Source organism: Antedon bifida, chromosome 5, assembly GCF_963402885.1.
Source record: "Antedon bifida chromosome 5, ecAntBifi1.1, whole genome shotgun sequence".
Taxonomy (NCBI): Eukaryota; Metazoa; Echinodermata; class Crinoidea; order Comatulida; family Antedonidae; genus Antedon; species Antedon bifida.
Genome location: NC_136230.1, coordinates 14,244,799 through 14,270,513, shown reverse-complemented (window position 1 = coordinate 14,270,513; position 25,715 = coordinate 14,244,799). Strand labels below are relative to the sequence as shown.

At 31.1% G+C, this 25,715-nt stretch overlaps 3 protein-coding genes across 3 annotated transcripts in view; 2 read left to right on the top strand and 1 right to left on the bottom strand.

The window, feature by feature from the left end:
• Window positions 1-25,715, top strand: part of LOC144843358 (uncharacterized) — an 851,823-nt gene that overhangs the window by 643,341 nt on the left and 182,767 nt on the right. The gene's annotated exons all lie outside the window — the stretch shown is intronic.
• Window positions 6,668-8,599, top strand: LOC144842684 (DNA oxidative demethylase ALKBH2-like). The gene is made up of 3 exons (XM_078699212.1): window positions 6,668-7,144; window positions 7,410-7,552; window positions 7,880-8,599. The coding sequence occupies exons 1-3, from the start codon at window positions 6,779-6,781 to the stop codon at window positions 8,175-8,177; spliced, it is 807 nt and encodes a 268-aa protein (XP_078555338.1). The 5' UTR covers window positions 6,668-6,778; the 3' UTR covers window positions 8,178-8,599.
• On the bottom strand, window positions 20,783-22,607 carry LOC144842376 (DNA oxidative demethylase ALKBH2-like). The gene is made up of 3 exons (XM_078698827.1): window positions 22,242-22,607; window positions 21,834-21,976; window positions 20,783-21,506 (listed from the first exon to the last, which is right to left on the bottom strand). Exons 1-3 carry the CDS (start codon window positions 22,605-22,607, stop codon window positions 21,209-21,211), a joined length of 807 nt encoding a protein of 268 aa, XP_078554953.1. The 3' UTR covers window positions 20,783-21,208.

Genomic DNA, 25,715 nt, shown 5'->3' with positions numbered 1-25,715 from the left:
TCGTGTGAACAAGAATCTTACTCAATGACTATGAAATATGCGGTATTCGCCGTGATTGCGTGGTAATGAATAGGCAGTCCCACGTAAACATCTTAGATAGGGCCCTAACGATAATACTATAAAGTAAACAAATTATTCTGTTAAAAATGCAAAAGAACAATCACAAATCAGTTGCAAAATATAATTTATAGTAGCCTAACTGATGCACAAACATCATTTTAGCTATTGTAAGTAATGCAAAAACGTAAACATGGTTCATTTAATTGAATATATATATATACATTATTTGATCTCTACATAAGGCAAGGCAATGATAGATAGTTAGAATAAACCTTTTTAATTCAATATTCCCTTAGTAGGAACAGTTAAAAAATCATTTAGACAGTTCATTGTACAATACGGCTTTTTCAGCACATTAGGCATACAATCATTTAGCCATTCATGGCCAATATAGTATTTATTAACCATAAAATAACATTAAATGTGTTAAATTAAATTATGTACTAATTTAATGTGATACCGTAGCAATGTGGTCTTATTGTAGGGCATATCGCAGGATAATGTGCAGACTACCCTATATAGTATACGATAGTGTTTAGTATAGCCATGCCCCCAAAGATATGTGGTGACTCACTGATTATAATAATTATACTGTAACTATCTAATTTAAAAAGCAAAAAATATAAATATCTCTAAAATCAAAATGTATGAATTGTTTAATAAAAATGTGTATACAGAAATGAAAGTTATTATCCTTAGTAGCATTATCCATTAACAATAGAGGTGAAATTTGGTGTTTCTTTTTAATAATCAGGTTATTTATTCTCTAAAAAATTAAATATTTCAAAATACTTAGGATTATAACATTGATGTAGGCCTAATCGTTACCGTACCGTTTCGTGTATGTGTTGTCAGTGCCATAATTGAATTTAATGTTTTTGCTAGTGCTCGAGGGAACGTACGAAAGAACAAACATCGAAACGTTGCATTAAATTTCCTGAAATGTATTTATAAAATTAGTTTACTAAATAATTTATCAATAACCACAAAAATCAGTTTTTTACTGGGTGAAATATAAAATACTCTATAACCTATGCTCAATCTAACTTCGCGGGACTGAAAATTTGCCATAAAATAATGGAATGTTCCAGATATGCAATAAACCAATCAGATCACATGCAATTAGTGACGAATTGCATATTCGCCGTTTATTGAGGCGCGTAAACAGTGTGCGCAATGCGCGTTTTACTCACACGAAGTGACGAATCGATATTCGACGCTTCGTGGGACGAATGATTATAATATCACAATATATTCGCCAAATTAAAATTAAAATAATTAATTAATGAAATAAGATACGCAGTTGATATTTGCATAAATTGTTCTTTAGAATAAATACTTTCGAAATATACAAAAAAAAATTTCGCGCCAAAATGACGATTCGCCGGTTCGTGTGACGAGTGACGATATAGTACCACCAAAATGACGAGTGAGAATCAATAATAGCATAAGGCATTTAATTAAAATGCAGACCGTCTTAAAATTACGTGTCATGTTTCGAGAATTATATTCTTCTGATAATTATTGACTCATTTAAACGCAACTGTGTAGTACGTATACAAGTACTCTAGGCTTTGATTACAGTTCTGATGATGAGAATATATTTATGGCAACATGTCACGTAATTTTAAGACGGTCTGCATTTTAATTAAATGCCTTATTGATTCTCACTAATAAACAGACACGTGCCCCCACCAACCCCCGCCACCCTTCATTTCTGAGGGAAAACATTATTAGGCCTACTAATTTTGTAGAATATATTTTATCAAACTAATTTCTAGTAACAAATATATTTAATATTACAGTAAAACGTCTAATTCACAAACTCATTTTCATTGCGGTTCACGTGTCGATATCTGTGCTGTATTAACGTTACAGGAACCAAAATGTGAATCAAGTTACTTACTAGTGATAGGAGGTACTTGTCTGGCGGTGTCCCTTTGTAAACAAGAAATATTTCTTACAAAAAACGCTGCTCGACATTTTAAAATTAATCATTGTTCTTTCTTCAGATATATTTATGATTAATTATTAAAAAGATGTCCTTTAATCCCAAAAATACATACAAATCAAAGATAGTTCTTTAATTATGAATCACATGCCCATTTAAAAATGGTCAATTTTGAACTTTAATGTGCTGTGTGTGTGTGTGTGACCTCAAGGCATGCAACTGAATACCCTCTAGAGACAACGTGACTTGAAGTGAGAAATTCTTCCCAGTCTGTAGATTCGCGTCAACCAATCAAAGGGCGAGAATCCAAAATCGTTCAATCGTGATCCCTCATAGACTCTCTTTTCCCAGACGATTTTTGGGTCCAGCAGCTGGGATCAATAAATTATAGTGGAGTTTACAAAGTCGCAAAACTGTCGGCCTTAGATACTAAAAATCTGCTGCTTGCTTTATATCTGAATGAGTAGTCCTCATGGGATGTAGCTGGCTAGAGCAGCAGCGTGAAAACATTTATACAATAACTATATTTAGAAGTTGGCCCAGCTCACGCGTCGACATCCGGGGGCCATGCTATAAACATCCAGGGACCAAAATACATAGTTACGAGAGGCGGTATGCTCCCTTTGTAAGAAATGGCAATTCATTCGCAACTACCATTTACAAGTCTACCCACTGGGCTTGTTTCTGCTGAGCAGGAATATTCGGTTATTAACCAATTATTTTTTAAATCTATTTTTGGGCAGCAGAAACGGCGCAAAATGAAATTAAAAAATAACCGATTTTAAACACTCAATCCATTGCGTGTTTTAACCGATTATTTCTTGTTTTAACCGATTATTGCGGAGCAGTTTTGAGCTGCAACACAAATAGGGATTATTGACCACACTCTGACCTCTAGAGTAGGCAACCCGATAACATTTTGATTGTTATTATTACCGAGAGACTCCAGGATTCTGCGTTACAAGTACAACGTTACATCCATCCCAGTCCAGGCTAACGATGTTTTGCATGTCCAAAAACCAACGGCGAAACGAACTTTCTCGCCGACGTACCCTTATTAATACATCATGGTTCTGTTGTATGTGGTACAGTAATAGGCCTAGATGTTTATTATACAAATAATAATTTATAGCTTTTTTAATCCTACATGTGAAAGTTTTAGGCAGTGATATGATGTAAACAAACCAACTGCGTTGTGGGTATGGATTACGTGTTTTTTAAAAAGCGATTACCAGATAACCGATTAACGTCGGAGAAAATGTTCAGTTGCAACGAGGTCAATTCTGTGGTTTGTGGTACTTAGGAAATATCGGTAGAAACAGACCCACTGTCACTTTCATTAGGTTGTTTACTACTCCAACGCCTAGAACGTAGAATGTACCAATATCGCGCACGCTGGCACATCATATACAAAAACAAGTTAATACCTCTTGGCACAGTTGGCCAGACTCAATTCAAAGTGTGCCAAAAGTTCAAAAATGGTAAAATTAATGTGGCAATTCAAACTTTTTAATATTATATTAGGAAGAAGACATCTTAAATTATACAAAATCCACTAATAATTTTATATTTGGTAAATTTCACTTAAAAAGAGTAAAAACAACAGTTTTGATAAATTCGGTGTTATTTTTTCTAGAATTGCCATGAATCAACACTATTTTAATGGTTTTATCTTAAAAATACGATTTTTTGGTATTTGGTGCATTTGGTGACCTTTAACCCCAAAATAAAGCTATAATTAAAATTTTATTTTTACTGCCTAATATGGTTAATAACATAAAAAAATATCATGCAGTATCAAATCCATTGCTTTTTTCCAGAACAAAATAACAACGAATTTATCAAAACTGTTGATTTTTTGCTCTTTTTAAGTGAAATGTTATGGTTTCTCACAGTTTTCATGGTTACAAGACACTATTAAAATTTACCAAACATAAAATTATTAGTGAATTTATATAATTTAAGATATCTTCTCCTAACACAATATTAACAAGTTTGGATTGTCACATTTACCATTTTGGACGTTGGGCACAATGTTGATTCTTGCCCACTGTGCGTGGGTACATCATACGTTCGCAGTTCGTATAAATGTTCTATGATAAAATTTAGCCGATAAATATAGACTTATACTGAACTTTAAATAAAAAAAAATTAAAATTGAAAGCATTTATTTAAACACAGTCACGCATACCATCGGACCTCGTGCAATATATTTTGCCCACAGTATTTTATTTACATGTACCATAAAAAGTGACAAAAGTTTCCTCTTCTAAATCTGATTAAAACGGCCTCAAATAACGCTAGAACGTTGCTTCCGAGGGATTCACCCATACTGGGGCGCGGGCCCCTTGGCGGTCCCCTGGCCATCAGCCAAGTGATGCTCGCTTCGCTCGCTTATCCCCCTGTCGCTAATATCCTGGCGCCACAATAAATTTAACAAAACAATATAAATTATACAAAATCAATCAAACAATTTTTTTTTAAAGTTACATAATAATATTATATTGCTTACAAAGGGGCTTTCTAGCCTATATCTTATCTTGTTGCAAATGTTCATTTTCGCGACGTTTCTACCGATGCTGATTGTTTATTGCACGTCCATAAATAAGAGTATTATATTTTGATATGAGTTGTAAACTCCCTGATTAGAACATTATTAGGCCTATATTGAAACTACTGTGCATTTGTAAAGTATGTACAACATCGTAAAGTGGGCTAAAATTATAGTAGTAAATACATACAAATGTTATTGTCCGGCTTTATTTCACTATAAGGACATACACATTACGTCATAACTCTTGTCGTTCATTGGTTACTTGTTACGATTGCGCTTACGTCTCTTAAGTCAACTTTCGCAAGAGACGTAAGAAACGTGAGGCAAGGGCGTTCATTCAAGCGTAAGATCAAAAATCCCGGTTTCCTGTAAAATCGGAAGAAAACGTCGTAACGCAACAATTGTTAGGTCATCGGTTTCCTGTAAAATCGTTTGTCGTTACCATTTTTCTTACGTTGCGTCGATTTTATAAATTTTCGATCGTAATCGGTTTCCTGTAAAATCCGCATTTTCTTATGACATATCGACGTAGTGACAAAAGTGATGTTCTTACGTCGACAGGAAACCAGCCTTTATGCATAGACTAATTATTAAATATTATAACATTGATTCTAATTATGATCTAACAATGATTAACTATACTAATACTCACTCTTGAGCTCTCAATTAACAACCGAAAATTAAACTGTAGTTAACAATAATATGCCGTGTCTCAGAAAATCACACACGTGCGTCTTATTACTGCTTCTCGTTACCTACACTAACATAAAAAATCACAACATAAACATAGAGGGCGTACTTCAAATATCCTAAACGATACAGTCATAATAAAATAATGCCTACTTCACTTAAAGCGGAAGCCCAGAGAGAAAGTCATTTAATTATTCATATTATACCAATATCCACATTCGGATTATAGATATATACTATTTATTTTCTAAAGATTACTTTCATATTATTTAGGCTTGGGTCAAATGACATATAAAATAAAGAAAGGTTACTTTAAATATTAACATTGAGACAATATTCATGATTATAATTTCAAAGATCACATATTTTACTCGAACCAGAACAGAAGCAAAACATTATAACGCGTTCATAAATGATATGGGACACTATACAAATTATACATTTACCATTACTTTCAATGATAAACAAAGAATTACTACAGCATACGTATAATGTACAAACAATATTATTTTTTAAATAATTTCATAGTTTAAATCTATCCAACGATACAAAACAGGATATGATTTGACAAAAGTGTATGTCATCTTTTGGTCATTTAGTATAGTTTCGATACCAAGTACAGTATAACATTCTGACATGTCAGTAGAAAGAAAGGTACTTCAGACAGAAAATGTTCAGTCAGCCATGACTTTGGTGAATTTCCTGATTACGTAATATCGGTCTAGTCAGTCGTGGTTATAACAATGGTTAACAATGGGGATAGTATAAGATTTGTCAAACTAGTCTGATATGTAGACAGAGCTTCATTTTAGGATAATACAGTCGTTTGGACAAAATTATACAATCATATGTTGGCCAGAATTTTTAAATCAACGTAACAAAATAAGTTATTTGATCCGGATATTATAACAATGACTAAAACAAAAAGATAAGAATGAATGAAGTTAAATAATAAGTATGTCTTGATTGAACTATACCGACAGGTAATTAACCATCTTCCGGATTTGATAACAAAGGGGAGAAATTGAAAGTGACACGGGGTGTTTGACATACTAAAGTTTTCTGTAACTTCTATTCAATTTTAACTTTAATTTAAATCATAAAAGGAAAAAAACAAAAGAAATATCAACGTAACAAAATAAGTTATTTGATCCGGATATTATAACAATGACTAAAACAAAAAGATAAGAATGAATGAAGTTAAATAATAAGTATGTCTTGATTGAACTTTACCGACAGGTAATTAATCATCTTCCGGATTTGTTAACAAAGGGGAGAAATTGAAAAGCAGTGGCACGGGGTGTTTGACATACTAAAGTTTAATGTGTGCCGTTATGATGTTTAGTTTTATTTTCATTTAAATTGGTTACGTTTACGAAAAGATTTCTTTGTTTCCTTTTAAAATAAAACAAAAAGGGGGTAAAAGAGAGACGCTACTGACATCATGCATAAATTATTTTATATACAATATTCTGTGTATAATGTTGTAGTCAAAATAGACATTTCAGTAGATCTCTACCAGAATGAATGCCTATAAACCAACAGTTGGTTTCACTCATTCCAAAAGAAAATCCACAGAATGCAACGTACCTTCTGAAAAGGTAAAGGATGACTACACAAAGGAACCAACAGAGGCACGTAAAAGTAATGAAATAGATTTCACTCGGAAGCTAATCAAATTAGATAAGCAGCAGATGATTTCCCCATATTTTAAGTTTCCAGTGCACAAAATATCGAGAGAAAATTTAGATTGTGATTACATTCAACTTCTTGATAAAAGCTCAGCTGATACTTTGTATAAACAATGTGAGGAAGAGATTGAATATTTTACAGGTGATCTTGCAAAGGTGAAAGTGTTTGGTAGATGGTTTAATATACCTAGAAAACAGGTTAGTTTCTCTTTATTTTTTCTTCATGGTTTCATGACGTTAATGTAGGCTACATACTATTACGTTTAAAAAGATGCATTTTTACATTTTAATTACCGGCCTACCGCACTGTTTTCGTTTTATGCAACAGAATAACAGTTAACCAAGCCTACAGCACTGTTTTCGTTTTATGCAACAGAATATTAACAGTTAACCAGAATCCAACTGATTATAATTGTATATACATAAGAGAAACATTTTTAATAGTATGTTTCAACTCTGACAGGTTTCTTATGGTGATACGGGTTTAACATACACATATTCAGGCAATATAGTGCCAGCCTTGCCATGGCCACCGTTCCTGAAAGATCTTCGAGATTATTTGAAAGAAGTCACAGGGTTCTACTTCAATTTTGTTTTGGTTAACAGGTACATATTTATTATATATCTATATATGTTTATATTTGTTATAATTAAATAATGCAAAGCTTCCTTATGGCTACATTGTTTATACATTTTGTACATTTGATTTATTCTCAATTTTACTCTCAAGATTGTATAATTGAACAATATCAGTAATCAGTCTTTTCGTCATCTATTAGAATCTCTCACTTTTTTTATCTGCACAAAACTGTGTTTAATTATGTTGTATGGTTTATTGTTTTTATACTAAAAAGTTAAGTGCAAAAAGGATATTTATTTTCTAGCTTAAATTACAGTACAATTTTTTTATTTTAATTTATGTTTCTTTACTAGATATGCAGACGGTAATGATTCTATTGGTGAACATAAAGACGATGAGAAAGATATCAACAAATTTAGTTCAATTGCGTCCATTTCATTAGGTCAAACACGATTGTTTAGATTTCGCCATGGTGCTACACGTGGAATGAGACACAAAAGAAGTATTGAACCAGTAAATGTTGATCTTAAACACGGTAGCTTACTATTGATGAATTATCCAACTAACGAGTATTGGTACCATTCGCTGCCTAAAAAACCATCCATCAAACTACCAAGAATAAATCTGACATTTAGAGATATTAAAAGATGAGAAAAGGTCAGGATTACTTTAGAACGCAAATCTTATTAGCAACAATTCATGAACAATTGTTCTAAATGTAATAGTTACATGTATTTGTGTTTTATCAAAATGTAATGGTTACCTAGCATACATTATTATTGGCGGCTGTCAAAAAACTATTTTTAACAATTCATTTCTTGTATCTTCCTTTTTTATTTATTGTAAAAAATTTTGAAATAATTAGTAGCATGGTACAAGGAATCGGCCCTGGAAAAAATAACAACAACTAATTTAATTCTTCTTTTTCTGTTGAATTATTATTATTATGTTTGTGATGTGTATTGCAATAGATTTGTTTAATGAAATAAGTTAATTATGTTTTGACTTAATTTATGTCAGTGTAAATTTGTAAAAGTAGTTTTCCTATTTTAATTCATGGTAAATTTATTTCTTGACTTAATTTAATTTGTTTTCTGTTCTGTTGAAGTATTATTATTATGTTTTGTAAAGTGTAGTGCAATAGAATGTGTATTGAAATAAATTTTGTTTTTTAACAGCAACAATAAAAATGAAATTTGATCTTTGCGTGTTATTTAACTCCTGTATGATGTTTTTCTAATTTATTTATACCAAAAAAAAAAAAAACAAGTTTTTGAATTTGTTAAATGTAATTGCAAAAACACAAATGAATGTGATTAAAAAATATTCTGTTTACTTTTTTTTTTTTTATTTGAAACAGTAGTATTTTTAACAGTAGTTATATTTTATATATAATAAGTGATATTACAAAAAATAAACATACAAAATGTATAAAGCATAGACTTATTAAATTTAAATACAATTTCTTTATTTCAAAATGAATTTCATTTTCTACGTGTTTTCAATTTTAAATCTTTTAAGAAAGACACAATACGTACTGCTAAAAAAAAACGCACACAAAAGAAGACAAATTTGAGACGCACGGTATGTAACGACACTTTCAATAAGAAGGCATATTATAAATGTATTTTTACCAAATTTATAAAGTAAATGGTTATTATTGAGAAATATACATTTTAGATAAATGATAACACATCTAAAATTAATTAGAGAGATCAATACAATATTGTGTTCATGATAATTTGTTTTGATGACTAGAGGAAACATCTGAAGAAATTCAACGAAAAACAAGCGTTAACACCATACCAGTCACTAAGAATGCTACTACTCTGAAAAAAACATCTCCCTTCCTACACAGAAACAAATTCTGAACGAAAATAAAAAAAAAAAAAAAAAAAAAATTAGTAAACGAAACACGCGCATTATAAATAAAATGAATAATTTAAGAATATTAGTTAAACTACGCACGAACAAAAAACGAAACATACTAACCGATTCATCGTCATTACAAAGTTCAAATAACGAAAACTTTTCCTTGAAAAATCCACAGGAGACACGTTTTACATTTTCTAACTGCAGTTCAGTGTCACATTGTGTCGCAACACATGTACATACAACGAGTCCTGTCACAAGTCTGCCGACATTTATTTTTCTATCGCTCATCATTTGTTCTAATACATAATACAGCGCTTCCGAAGAAATATCTTTACACAATTCTAACACATTAAAATTGTTTTCCAACTCTTTACAAGCACGAATAGTACTCTGGAGGATGGGTGAATCCAAAACAACTAACCCCGTCAATTTATATTCAATGTATGCTAAAACCACTTCCTCTAAATCAACCATAACGCTCGACAAACAATTGATAATGGATGTAATGGTCAAGAAAGTTACAACTTAAAACATTTATTTTTGTTTTTTAAAAAGAAGTTGTAACATAGAAACTAATTTTGTCAGGAAATGTATTTTTATCATTTATGTGGTTTATTTGTGTTTAGAAAGTTACAACATTAACATTTAATTTGGTCAAAAATGTGAATATACGGAGCCGATATTCAGTGTCACATTGTGTCGCAACACATGTACATACAACGAGTCCTGTCACAAGTCTGCCGACATTTATTTTTCTGTCGCTCATCATTTGTTCTAATACATAATACAGCGCTTCCGAAGAAATATCTTTACACAATTCTAACACATTAAAATTGTTTTCCAACTCTTTACAAGCACGAATAGTACTCTGGAGGATGGGGTGAATCCAAAACAACTAACCCCGTCAATTTATATTCAATGTATGCTAAAACCACTTCCTCTAAATCAACCATAACGCTCGACAAACAATTGATAATGGATGTAATGGTCAAGACAGTTACAACTTAAAACATTTATTTTTGTTTTTTAAAAAGAAGTTGTAACATAGAAACTAATTTTGTCAGGAAATGTATTTTTATCATTTATGTGGTTTATTTGTGTTTAGAAAGTTACAACATTAACATTTAATTTGGTCAAAAATGTGAATATACGGAGCCGATTGTAATTTTTAATCCTTAGTATAGTGAGAGATTTTATAAACAAAAAAAGAGCGAACGGAAATTAATGATTGCAGATTAGACATATAGAAATGGATTGAAATTGGAAATCCACATGATCAAAGAAAAGAAACCCATTGTTTCGACAGAAGCTAATGACATTTACAAAGGATGACACAGTTTGAATAGAGTAATTACCGTATAACATAATTAAATTTTACACCACCAATACTACCGGGGTGTTTAGGATCGTAATATACTTTTCTTAAGTACTCATCCATACTCATTACCCTCAATCACCCAAATGAAAACTTAATAAATAAATCAAATACTTAAATAACACGCAAAGATCAAATTTCATTTTCGTTGTTGCTTTTAAAAGAAAAAACACAACCTTTATTTTAACACACATTCTATTTCAATATATTTTACAACCATAATAATAATAAACTTTACCGAAAAGAAATAAGAATTATAAAAATATATAACATTAATTAAAAAAAAAGTGTTAAGATAATATTTAAATTTGTACAAATTACAATTGGTTAAGAATCTTATTAAAAAGTTCTGAATCATTTGTAATCAACTTTATGGCTTTATCGAACGCATCAACATTGATACAACGTAAATGAAAGTAGTTTAGCGCCCATTCAAAATGGGTAGCGCTATTGTCCACAAGTTTCAATGCCAGAATTGGTCGAAAAAATGTTAGCAGTTGTTCATATCTTGAGCCGTGAAAGTTATAACGTTCAACCATGTCATTCAGAATGAATATAAATTCTTCTATGAAAACCTTCTCAATTGTTCTCATTATTTCATTGTACTCAAGTTCGGTAGTTTCTTTCTTAATCTCCACCTCCAGCACAGGGTTCAGGTACTCTTCTGTAAACACCTCATCTTCTACCTCATCTTCTACATCGGCTTTTCTTGCCAGAAATAGGTGGTAGTCACCTACCGATGACGTGTCGTCATATACAATACTCTCCTCTTCAGAAATTATTCTCGATCTATAATGTTCGTCTTCTTCAGTATTATATATATTATTTAAATCAACGTTCATTGGAGGTGGGGGTTGAATCGCCAGTAAACACGTCATATCCCCGGCCATCTCTTCCCTCATCTCTTCCTCCTCCTCTGCTGTAAAATAGGCACCAGTCATAGCTAGTATGTCTTCGTCTTCAAATTCTGAATCACTGCTTATATATATAACTTCTTCTTCGACATCAGAGTCCATAGTAAGATCAATGATTTCAATCACAGAACCCATAAGTAACTAGTTGTTGGTTTTTGGTCTGTCTTGTCGAGCTCTGTAGCGTTGTAGAATGATGTAAATATTACAAAATAATCGAGAGTTATATACAGTGAAAAGCGCTGTGTTCCTTTTGTTTCATTAAGTAGCTTCCCCAATGTCATTGAATTTAAATCATCATTCCGTTTTTCCAAAAGATTGCATTGTAATTACGGGAACTGTTTTAACCAATCGTAATTGTCATTCTGGTAACTTTTTTTGGTCCGTGATTCTAGAAACTTAAAAATGAGTACTAATAGATAAGTTCAGCGTTCAAGTGATCATCTTACTTAAAAATATATAAATAAAAATAATTATAACTTAAACTAATAACTAACTACTGAACTAATTTACTTGAATTTAAAATCCTAAGAATAAGTAACAAAAAAAAAAATTAACATCTAACGACAGAATTCATTTTTTAAAAACATGCACAGGTGTTTTCAGTTGTAAATTTGTTTAATTATGAACAGAGAAAAATAAATTTATTTATATCACCGCGATAACCACTTCTGTATTTATTTTATTTTATTTTATTTATTTTTTTGTTACTTATTCTTAGGATTTTAAATTCAAGTAAATTAGTTCAGTAGTTAGTTATTAGTTTAAGTTATAATTATTTTTATTTATATATTTTTAAGTAAGATGATCACTTGAACGCTGAACTTATCTATTAGTACTCATTTTTAAGTTTCTAGAATCACGGACCAAAAAAAGTTACCAGAATGACAATTACGATTGGTTAAAACAGTTCCCGTAATTACAATGCAATCTTTTGGAAAAACGGAATGATGATTTAAATTCAATGACATTGGGGAAGCTACTTAATGAAACAAAAGGAACACAGCGCTTTTCACTGTATATAACTCTCGATTATTTTGTAATATTTACATCATTCTACAACGCTACAGAGCTCGACAAGACAGACCAAAAACCAACAACTAGTTACTTATGGGTTCTGTGATTGAAATCATTGATCTTACTATGGACTCTGATGTCGAAGAAGAAGTTATATATATAAGCAGTGATTCAGAATTTGAAGACGAAGACATACTAGCTATGACTGGTGCCTATTTTACAGCAGAGGAGGAGGAAGAGATGAGGGAAGAGATGGCCGGGGATATGACGTGTTTACTGGCGATTCAACCCCCACCTCCAATGAACGTTGATTTAAATAATATATCTAATACTGAAGAAGACGAACATTATAGATCGAGAATAATTTCTGAAGAGGAGAGAATTGTATATGACGACACGTCATCGGTAGGTGACTACCACCTATTTCTGGCAAGAAAAGCCGATGTAGAAGATGAGGTAGAAGATGAGGTGTTTACAGAAGAGTACCTGAACCCTGTGCTGGAGGTGGAGATTAAGAAAGAAACTACCGAACTTGAGTACAATGAAATAATGAGAACAATTGAGAAGGTTTTCATAGAAGAATTTATATTCATTCTGAATGACATGGTTGAACGTTATAACTTTCACGGCTCAAGATATGAACAACTGCTAACATTTTTTCGACCAATTCTGGCATTGAAACTTGTGGACAATAGCGCTACCCATTTTGAATGGGCGCTAAACTACTTTCATTTACGTTGTATCAATGTTGATGCGTTCGATAAAGCCATAAAGTTGATTACAAATGATTCAGAACTTTTTAATAAGATTCTTAACCAATTGTAATTTGTACAAATTTAAATATTATCTTAACACTTTTTTTTTAAATTAATGTTTTATAATATTTATTCGGTCATCAATGTAAAAATAACCAGGAATGAGAATAGGCTAAAGCCCAAACAGATTCTGCACTCACTCCATACAATACAATCAGTTAAAGATAAAACCATATACAAGAAAAATACAAATAAATTATACATAACATGAAATATAGTGTTTTGTTAGAGCAGCCTTAAATATTGAAATTGTTTGTGAATCTTTTATGTCATTTGGTATTTGCTCCCATAGTCAAGGAAAGGAAACAAATACAGAATTATGAAAAGTATTGCCTTTCGAATTCCAACGTAAAAGCCTACCCGGACATCTTTCACTAGTTTTAATATACTCATTGAAAGAATGGGGACAGTAACCTTTCAACACCTTAAATCCTAATGAAAGTCTATGTAATTTAAACAAGTCATCAATAGATAATAATTCAAGCACTTTCAACCTATGAAAATAAGATGTGTCCCAGGAACCTTCCTTTCTAAACATTATTATCCTTGTTGCTTTCCTTTGTATACTTTCTATTCTATTAATATATGATTTCTCAAATGGTGCCCACATTGAACAACAGTAGGTAACCACTGGAAGTAATAGAGCTTTGTATAAGTTCAACATAGCTAACCAGGACATATTTTTACTACATTTTGAAATGAAACCAAGCAATCTACTTGCTTTACAACATATATAATTAACTTGTGTATGACAAGACAACGAACTATTTACATAAACACCTAGAAATTTGAATTCTGTAACTTTAGGAATATTGTCTGATTCTATGGTATAATCCCAGTTAACTATCTCTTTACATCTTGTAACATGCATTACGGCGCATTTGACAGGATTTAAGGGAAGTTTGTTTACATTTGCCCATTTAGCAATTAAATCTAAATCCTTTTGAAGCAATTTACAATCATTATTGTTATAAATAGGACGTGATAATGTGTGATCATCAGCAAATTGAAAAAGTGAAGAAGAAATATTATTTACAATATCACTTACATAAATCAAAAATAAAAGAGGGCCCAAAACTGACCCTTGTGGTACCCCTGAAGTAACATTTACCCACTCTGACTTTTCTCCTCTGTAAATAACCCTTTGGCGTCTATTTGAAAGAAAATCTGTAATCCATGCATTAGTGTTTCCACCAATGCCACAGTTATTAAGTTTCTTAATTAATCTTTTATGAGACACCTTATCAAATGCAGACGAAAAATCAAGAAAAATAATATCAATATTTTTACAACCTTTAAGTTCTAAGCTCTGTGCCCATGAATGAAAAACCTTTGAAAGTAAAAGTTCAGTACTATACATTTGTCTAAACCCAAACTGATTTTCTGAAAGGATATTATTATATTCTAGATATTCCCTTAAGCGATAGCAAAGCAATTTCTCAATAATCTTACAAATTATGGGAGTTAAAGACACTGGACGATAGCTTTTCATTTCGTCTTTGGGTTTTCCATTTCTTTTGAAAATAGGTACAACATTTGCATCCTTCCATTGTTTTGGTAAAATACCTTTTTGTACAGTTAAATTAAAGAATGTACATAAAACATTAGCCAATTGTGCCTTACATGACTTTAAGAATATTGGAAGCAAACAATCAGGTCCTGGTGATTTGGATACATTTAACTGTGAGAGGGCATAAAATACCTCAGGCATCACAAAGGGTTCACATTCAAAGTTGGTAAGACAATCTATTGTATCCAAATCACAATGCTGATCATTATCTATGCAAAAGTTGTTTACAAATTGTGTATTGAAAAGATTAGCCAACACCTTAGCATCAGATACCATTGTGTTATTTATCTTAAAGCTAATAACATCTGAGTCATTTTTTATAGACCTTATATACGCCCAGAATTGTTTTATATCAGTTGTAGCTTTGTTTGAAATATTTACAACATAATCCCGATGGCTACAATATATTGACTTTTTTAATTCCCTGCTACAAGATTTGAATTTATTTATGCTTTCTTCAGTTCCTACTTGTTTAGCAATTTTGTACAACTTTCTTTTCTTTGTGCAAAGCTTTTTGATTTCTGGAGTTATCCAGGGAAAAGATTTCGATTTTTTACATTTCCTAGTTGGTACAGATTTTGAAATTGCAAAATTGATATTACTAGAAATACTTTCCCATATATCACTAATATTATTATATTGAAAACAATTCTCCCAATTAAAATTATCTAATATAGTCTGCATTTTTGAAAAATCAGCCTTTTTAAGAGCATATACAGTTTTAGTTATGTCCTTAGCACGTTTATATGACACTTTAACAGAGATCTCAACTGCTTCATGATCACATGATTCAAAATTATAAATTGTACGACATTTTTCAATCAGTAGTGGATTAGAAACAAATACTAAATCTAAGAAATGTCCTTTACTATCACGTGTAATATACGATGGTTGTTTTAAGACTTGAACTAACCCAGTAGAGTTTGTTGCATCTAGTAGACCATTCGCTAGGCTAGTTAAACCACTACTTTTATCTACCTGTATATCATTCCATTCAATATGTATATTAAAATCACCAATAAGCGAAACCCATTTGTACTGAGTCATTTTTCTTTGTACTTTTTCTAAATTTGTGTATAAAGCATTTGTGTATTGAATATTGGAAGATGGTGGTCTGTAATATACACCTATAAGAATTTTTCCAATACCAGTGTAACACTCTAACCACAATAACTCCAGTATATTATCATTTAGTTCATGACACTCAGATGGTTGTAATGATGTTTTTACAGCAATAAGTACTCCCCCACCATGTGAGTTTCTATCCTTTCTAAAAACTATATAATCGTTATTAAATAGTTGACTATCATAAATGGAATTGTCAAGCCATGTTTCAGTCATAGATATAATATCATAAAATGAAGAATTAAATCGAGAATTTATATCATGCAACTTATTTTTAACACTTCTTACATTGCAATAGAATATATTTAGCTTGTTTTTACTATCAGAACCTAATTTTGAATCTATCATAAAATCACTTTGGTTTACATTATTACTTAAACTATTATCATAAGTACATTCAGCATTAATTTTAGCATTAGTAATAGTAATTGGTTGTGAAGCATTAACATTGATTATATTTACATTTCGTTCTTGATCATTTAACACCATTAAGTTCGTGTCGGCTATATCTTCTTTGCCAATAACTCACTTTCGCATGTCTTGAACTTGGCATAGCTTTGCTTTATGTCCGCTCTGCTTGCATTTCCAGCAGATAACTGGACCTCCATGCCGACACACTCTATGTGTATGTCCACTTTCGCTACAGTAGTGACATCGAACATTCGCTGATTTTGTGCGCTCTTGTCTCTTGACTGGAAAGAGAATAGACACTACTTTATTTATACTCTTTATCAGTGTAGATGTTCCATATTTGTTAAGGTGGAGACCATGGCGTGTAAACTTGGAAGCATCATATCCTTGATCGGAAGAGAATGCCAGAGTGTGGTCTATAAAACAATTTCCATAAACTGATTTCAGCATCTTATTTGCTTCTAGCACTCTCATATTTATTTCTGGATCATCCAAACGTGGGCAAATACTTGAAACATAGATGTTACCAGATGTTTTATGCCTCAAACGAACCATAAGATCACTGAAATCCTCCTTTAACTGATCTAATTTAAAGTTCAGCTCACTACAATCATTTGTGCCAACGTGCAATATGACATTTTGTACTTTGCTAAGATCCATTTGATCCAAAGTATCAGAAACCTGAGTTGTGATAGCACCGCGTAGTGTCTTCACTGCTGTGTCACACAGACCCTTAGTCTTGACTAATTTCAACATTGAGTCGCCAATTATTAGATTTCTTTTATTCTGTATGGTAATATCAGACTGAAAGTTTTCAGCTGCATGATTTTTTTCAGAAGCTAAGGCTGGAGACTTAAATTCTTTCTGCAACGCATTAAAAGAGTTGTGTAGTGCAATAGGCTGTGGGTTTGACTTACACATTACAGAATTGCTAATGGGATGAGAAGCTGTATGAAACTCATTTTCTGTTAATAAAGCTTGAAGGCTGGCAATCTGAGTTTCCAAAGAGGCATTTCGCTCACATAGCTCCTTAAAAGATGATGCAAGCTGAACGAAATTAGAGTTAACATCTTGGTACTCTTGCAACTTCCTTTTAGATTCAGCAATTTTGTCCTCACAGCTTTTAATCTTGTTCTTCAGTAATGGGGTTTGATCCCAACTTATCGGTGTCTGTATACCAATATCAAATGTTCTAGTTTTTGTAGTCTGAGTTACAGAATCGCAGTATTTTGGCCTAACATTTCCTCTTGATGGTCTTGACTTCTTTATACACCTTGGCGTTGAAGTAATTGGGTGTAGAAAATATTGAAATCCAGTATCCGATGTGATATCTTCGCATAAGGACTCACAAACACTTGATTCTTCCATAATCTTATTAAAAGTCGCTGAGGCTAGGCTCAAACTCAGGTTAACCATTGTTTCAATTGTGTTTTAAAAAGCTAACAGATCAATAGAGGAAGTACAATAAACAGCTTGGTGAAAGGTAATCAAGCTACTTTGCTGGCCTAGTAAAAGTATCATAAAACTACGAAAAACCACACTAAAATACCTTAGATAGTCAAAATAACTGCCATAATCCTGTTCAGTATAATTTCAGCTTTACAAAGATATAAATATTTAGTTTCCTTGATCATACGTCTTCTGTATGTTAATAGATAATTAAGAGCAAATTTGATCCCATGTTATTTGAATGAACACATGTTGCATGTTGATATATATATTTTTATAATTCTTATTTCTTTTCGGTAAAGTTTATTATTATTATGGTTGTAAAATATATTGAAATAGAATGTGTGTTAAAATAAAGGTTGTGTTTTTTCTTTTAAAAGCAACAACGAAAATGAAATTTGATCTTTGCGTGTTATTTAAGTATTTGATTTATTTATTAAGTTTTCATTTGGGTGATTGAGGGTAATGAGTATGGATGAGTACTTAAGAAAAGTATATTACGATCCTAAACACCCCGGTAGTATTGGTGGTGTAAAATTTAATTATGTTATACGGTAATTACTCTATTCAAACTGTGTCATCCTTTGTAAATGTCATTAGCTTCTGTCGAAACAATGGGTTTCTTTTCTTTGATCATGTGGATTTCCAATTTCAATCCATTTCTATATGTCTAATCTGCAATCATTAATTTCCGTTCGCTCTTTTTTTGTTTATAAAATCTCTCACTATACTAAGGATTAAAAATTACAATCGGCTCCGTATATTCACATTTTTGACCAAATTAAATGTTAATGTTGTAACTTTCTAAACACAAATAAACCACATAAATGATAAAAATACATTTCCTGACAAAATTAGTTTCTATGTTACAACTTCTTTTTAAAAAACAAAAATAAATGTTTTAAGTTGTAACTTTCTTGACCATTACATCCATTATCAATTGTTTGTCGAGCGTTATGGTTGATTTAGAGGAAGTGGTTTTAGCATACATTGAATATAAATTGACGGGGTTAGTTGTTTTGGATTCACCCCATCCTCCAGAGTACTATTCGTGCTTGTAAAGAGTTGGAAAACAATTTTAATGTGTTAGAATTGTGTAAAGATATTTCTTCGGAAGCGCTGTATTATGTATTAGAACAAATGATGAGCGACAGAAAAATAAATGTCGGCAGACTTGTGACAGGACTCGTTGTATGTACATGTGTTGCGACACAATGTGACACTGAATATCGGCTCCGTATATTCACATTTTTGACCAAATTAAATGTTAATGTTGTAACTTTCTAAACACAAATAAACCACATAAATGATAAAAATACATTTCCTGACAAAATTAGTTTCTATGTTACAACTTCTTTTTAAAAAACAAAAATAAATGTTTTAAGTTGTAACTTTCTTGACCATTACATCCATTATCAATTGTTTGTCGAGCGTTATGGTTGATTTAGAGGAAGTGGTTTTAGCATACATTGAATATAAATTGACGGGGTTAGTTGTTTTGGATTCACCCATCCTCCAGAGTACTATTCGTGCTTGTAAAGAGTTGGAAAACAATTTTAATGTGTTAGAATTGTGTAAAGATATTTCTTCGGAAGCGCTGTATTATGTATTAGAACAAATGATGAGCGATAGAAAAATAAATGTCGGCAGACTTGTGACAGGACTCGTTGTATGTACATGTGTTGCGACACAATGTGACACTGAACTGCAGTTAGAAAATGTAAAACGTGTCTCCTGTGGATTTTTCAAGGAAAAGTTTTCGTTATTTGAACTTTGTAATGACGATGAATCGGTTAGTATGTTTCGTTTTTTGTTCGTGCGTAGTTTAACTAATATTCTTAAATTATTCATTTTATTTATAATGCGCGTGTTTCGTTTACTAATTTTTTTTTTTTTTTTTTTTTTATTTTCGTTCAGAATTTGTTTCTGTGTAGGAAGGGAGATGTTTTTTTCAGAGTAGTAGCATTCTTAGTGACTGGTATGGTGTTAACGCTTGTTTTTCGTTGAATTTCTTCAGATGTTTCCTCTAGTCATCAAAACAAATTATCATGAACACAATATTGTATTGATCTCTCTAATTAATTTTAGATGTGTTATCATTTATCTAAAATGTATATTTCTCAATAATAACCATTTACTTTATAAATTTGGTAAAAATACATTTATAATATGCCTTCTTATTGAAAGTGTCGTTACATACCGTGCGTCTCAAATTTGTCTTCTTTTGTGTGCGTTTTTTTTTAGCAGTACGTATTGTGTCTTTCTTAAAAGATTTAAAATTGAAAACACGTAGAAAATGAAATTCATTTTGAAATAAAGAAATTGTATTTAAATTTAATAAGTCTATGCTTTATACATTTTGTATGTTTATTTTTTGTAATATCACTTATTATATATAAAATATAACTACTGTTAAAAATACTACTGTTTCAAATAAAAAAAAAAAAAGTAAACAGAATATTTTTTAATCACATTCATTTGTGTTTTTGCAATTACATTTAACAAATTCAAAAACTTGTTTTTTTTTTTTTTTGGTATAAATAAATTAGAAAAACATCATACAGGAGTTAAATAACACGCAAAGATCAAATTTCATTTTTATTGTTGCTGTTAAAAAACAAAATTTATTTCAATACACATTCTATTGCACTACACTTTACAAAACATAATAATAATACTTCAACAGAACAGAAAACAAATTAAATTAAGTCAAGAAATAAATTTACCATGAATTAAAATAGGAAAACTACTTTTACAAATTTACACTGACATAAATTAAGTCAAAACATAATTAACTTATTTCATTAAACAAATCTATTGCAATACACATCACAAACATAATAATAATAATTCAACAGAAAAAGAAGAATTAAATTAGTTGTTGTTATTTTTTCCAGGGCCGATTCCTTGTACCATGCTACTAATTATTTCAAAATTTTTTACAATAAATAAAAAAGGAAGATACAAGAAATGAATTGTTAAAAATAGTTTTTTGACAGCCGCCAATAATAATGTATGCTAGGTAACCATTACATTTTGATAAAACACAAATACATGTAACTATTACATTTAGAACAATTGTTCATGAATTGTTGCTAATAAGATTTGCGTTCTAAAGTAATCCTGACCTTTTCTCATCTTTTAATATCTCTAAATGTCAGATTTATTCTTGGTAGTTTGATGGATGGTTTTTTAGGCAGCGAATGGTACCAATACTCGTTAGTTGGATAATTCATCAATAGTAAGCTACCGTGTTTAAGATCAACATTTACTGGTTCAATACTTCTTTTGTGTCTCATTCCACGTGTAGCACCATGGCGAAATCTAAACAATCGTGTTTGACCTAATGAAATGGACGCAATTGAACTAAATTTGTTGATATCTTTCTCATCGTCTTTATGTTCACCAATAGAATCATTACCGTCTGCATATCTAGTAAAGAAACATAAATTAAAATAAAAAAATTGTACTGTAATTTAAGCTAGAAAATAAATATCCTTTTTGCACTTAACTTTTTAGTATAAAAACAATAAACCATACAACATAATTAAACACAGTTTTGTGCAGATAAAAAAAGTGAGAGATTCTAATAGATGACGAAAAGACTGATTACTGATATTGTTCAATTATACAATCTTGAGAGTAAAATTGAGAATAAATCAAATGTACAAAATGTATAAACAATGTAGCCATAAGGAAGCTTTGCATTATTTAATTATAACAAATATAAACATATATAGATATATAATAAATATGTACCTGTTAACCAAAACAAAATTGAAGTAGAACCCTGTGACTTCTTTCAAATAATCTCGAAGATCTTTCAGGAACGGTGGCCATGGCAAGGCTGGCACTATATTGCCTGAATATGTGTATGTTAAACCCGTATCACCATAAGAAACCTGTCAGAGTTGAAACATACTATTAAAAATGTTTCTCTTATGTATATACAATTATAATCAGTTGGATTCTGGTTAACTGTTAATATTCTGTTGCATAAAACGAAAACAGTGCTGTAGGCTTGGTTAACTGTTATTCTGTTGCATAAAACGAAAACAGTGCGGTAGGCCGGTAATTAAAATGTAAAAATGCATCTTTTTAAACGTAATAGTATGTAGCCTACATTAACGTCATGAAACCATGAAGAAAAAATAAAGAGAAACTAACCTGTTTTCTAGGTATATTAAACCATCTACCAAACACTTTCACCTTTGCAAGATCACCTGTAAAATATTCAATCTCTTCCTCACATTGTTTATACAAAGTATCAGCTGAGCTTTTATCAAGAAGTTGAATGTAATCACAATCTAAATTTTCTCTCGATATTTTGTGCACTGGAAACTTAAAATATGGGGAAATCATCTGCTGCTTATCTGATTTGATTAGCTTCCGAGTGAAATCTATTTCATTACTTTTACGTGCCTCTGTTGGTTCCTTTGTGTAGTCATCCTTTACCTTTTCAGAAGGTACGTTGCATTCTGTGGATTTTCTTTTGGAATGAGTGAAACCAACTGTTGGTTTATAGGCATTCATTCTGGTAGAGATCTACTGAAATGTCTATTTTGACTACAACATTATACACAGAATATTGTATATAAAATAATTTATGCATGATGTCAGTAGCGTCTCTCTTTTACCCCCTTTTTGTTTTATTTTAAAAGGAAACAAAGAAATCTTTTCGTAAACGTAACCAATTTAAATGAAAATAAAACTAAACATCATAACGGCACACATTAAACTTTAGTATGTCAAACACCCCGTGCCACTGCTTTTCAATTTCTCCCCTTTGTTAACAAATCCGGAAGATGATTAATTACCTGTCGGTAAAGTTCAATCAAGACATACTTATTATTTAACTTCATTCATTCTTATCTTTTTGTTTTAGTCATTGTTATAATATCCGGATCAAATAACTTATTTTGTTACGTTGATATTTCTTTTGTTTTTTTCCTTTTATGATTTAAATTAAAGTTAAAATTGAATAGAAGTTACAGAAAACTTTAGTATGTCAAACACCCCGTGTCACTTTCAATTTCTCCCCTTTGTTATCAAATCCGGAAGATGGTTAATTACCTGTCGGTATAGTTCAATCAAGACATACTTATTATTTAACTTCATTCATTCTTATCTTTTTGTTTTAGTCATTGTTATAATATCCGGATCAAATAACTTATTTTGTTACGTTGATTTAAAAATTCTGGCCAACATATGATTGTATAACTTTGTCCAAACGACTGTATTATCCTAAAATGAAGCTCTGTCTACATATCAGACTAGTTTGACAAATCTTATACTATCCCCATTGTTAACCATTGTTATAACCACGACTGACTAGACCGATATTACGTAATCAGGAAATTCACCAAAGTCATGGCTGACTGAACATTTTCTGTCTGAAGTACCTTTCTTTCTACTCATGTCAATGTAATACAATGTTCAGTATTAAATGCATGGCCATGTTTAGTGTGGAGTGTCCGACATTACGAACCAGTATTTGTATTCTATAAATCTTTAAAAATGTTAATTCGGTTACAATAATAATATAATACTACTAAACCTGATGCAACTGATTTCAAATCATGACAAAATGTCTAATTCGATTACAATAATAACTAGAATTTAATTCGTCACTTTGACGAATTATAGGTGATCATTTTTATCATTTTACTGAAATTAATTTTTTTTAAACATGCACGTACGTACTTATAGTGCTGAGTTGTGCCTATTATATGCCATATACAATATGTACAGTATATACTATATCTATATACAGTGTAGCATAGGTGAAATTACGGGACACACATCATGTTTTAGTTTTTTGGTATGATGAAATTATCAAAATAAACTTGAAGAAGACAATTTCGAAAGATAATGAATTGAGCAAATAAATATAAGAATTGGAAGAGAATTTGGCACGTAGAAGCGCAATGCGCGCTCTTTGAAATGTGTATAACTTTGACTAATGAAATTTAAAACTACTTTTTAATTTCAACTGGCCATATCATAACGTTACAACATCTGATAGGCTTAATTTTTATATGAATTCATATCTACATTTCATGCATGATGACGTAATTAAAATGAAAATAGTAGCAACTCATGAAAAAGTCAATTACTTGAGCAAGCACATACTCAAATTTTAGCGAAAAGCGAGCTTGAATAACCGAGATGCACTCTGTTGAATATAATAACCTACAAAAAAAGATAAAAAATCAAAATTTTTAAATTCAAGTGGCCATTTGATGACGTCACGTCATTTTGTACGCCAAATGTGTACATGAATTCATATCTACAACTCAATGACTACCAGAATTAGTTAAAAAAAATTGGGGGTCACCGTGCATTCTGAAGAATTGTTTTTATTTTAAAAATGCCTTATTTTTAACCATTTTCAGCACTTTTGTGCAATTAATGTGCGCATTTTGTAATGTTTAACCTCCTCGTATAGCGGTTTTTTAAGTCGGAATGGACTCAAATTTGGTGAATGTACTAAGGATTGTGAGTAGAATGTGATTTATATATCACATTTTATTTTTTACGCTTTCTAAACATCGCGTGCGCAAAAACGTGTTTTTGCGCAGTAATTTTTTGAAACACGCAAATAGCCTAATTCGTGCTCTAAATTGATCAACATTTAATTTTTAGCTTTTAAAATTTTTAACGCGCGATTTCACGCGCATGACCCTACGTGCTAATATTTTTACCCTTGAACTGAAGTTTACGTGTAGTGAATTTCATTAATATGTGATAATGAATTATGGAGATATGATTGATAATGTGATTTCACAAAATGGCGTATAAATGACGTCACGGATGAGTGATCGCGCTGAAAAGCTTATTAGGACTAAGTTAAAGTATTTGAAAGACATTGTAAAATTCTTGTGATCATTGCCATTCAACTTTTTGAGATTGACACACAAAATCTGTACAGAAAGAAATAAATAATATTGATTTCATACAATAACAATAGGTGATCATTTTATTCTAAATAATCACCTAATAATATAATACTATTAAAGCTTTTCTACCTTATATCTATATACCCTTTTTTAATAATGTTAAATTATTATTTTTATACTAACACATATCATTGTCTTTTTACATATCATTATCTATGTACAAGATCATTAAATCCAACTATTTACACTAATAATAATCAAACATTGCATACTCTATCTCTAACAAAACATTTCAATCCTCTATCAACTAAAGCCAAAGTTTAGTCATGTCCCGGGATAGACTTTCTTCATCAGTGCTTCTTTGAATGGATGGCTTCTGGGAGAAGGAACGCTAGTAGACCAAACCTAGTACCGTTTTGATTCCGATCAATCGGAAAATTTCCTCATGAATCACTTACTGTGTTCCCATAACAACAACGTTTTTCGAATAGAAAACATAATGTTAGCTTTAGTAAATAAATATTAATTTAGATGGTTAATCTGCACGCGCGCACATCTCTGATTATCAGCTATTTAAAAGGTTGAGTTTAATTATGATATTTTTAAACTAGTATTTTTAATAAGGCGAATTATTTCCACTTCACACGCGTACTGTGGTATTGTCTTGAACAACTTTTTTTTGAAGAGGCGAATTAGCTTTTGCCTGAGTGCTGTCTAAAATTATGCACGGTTATTACCAATG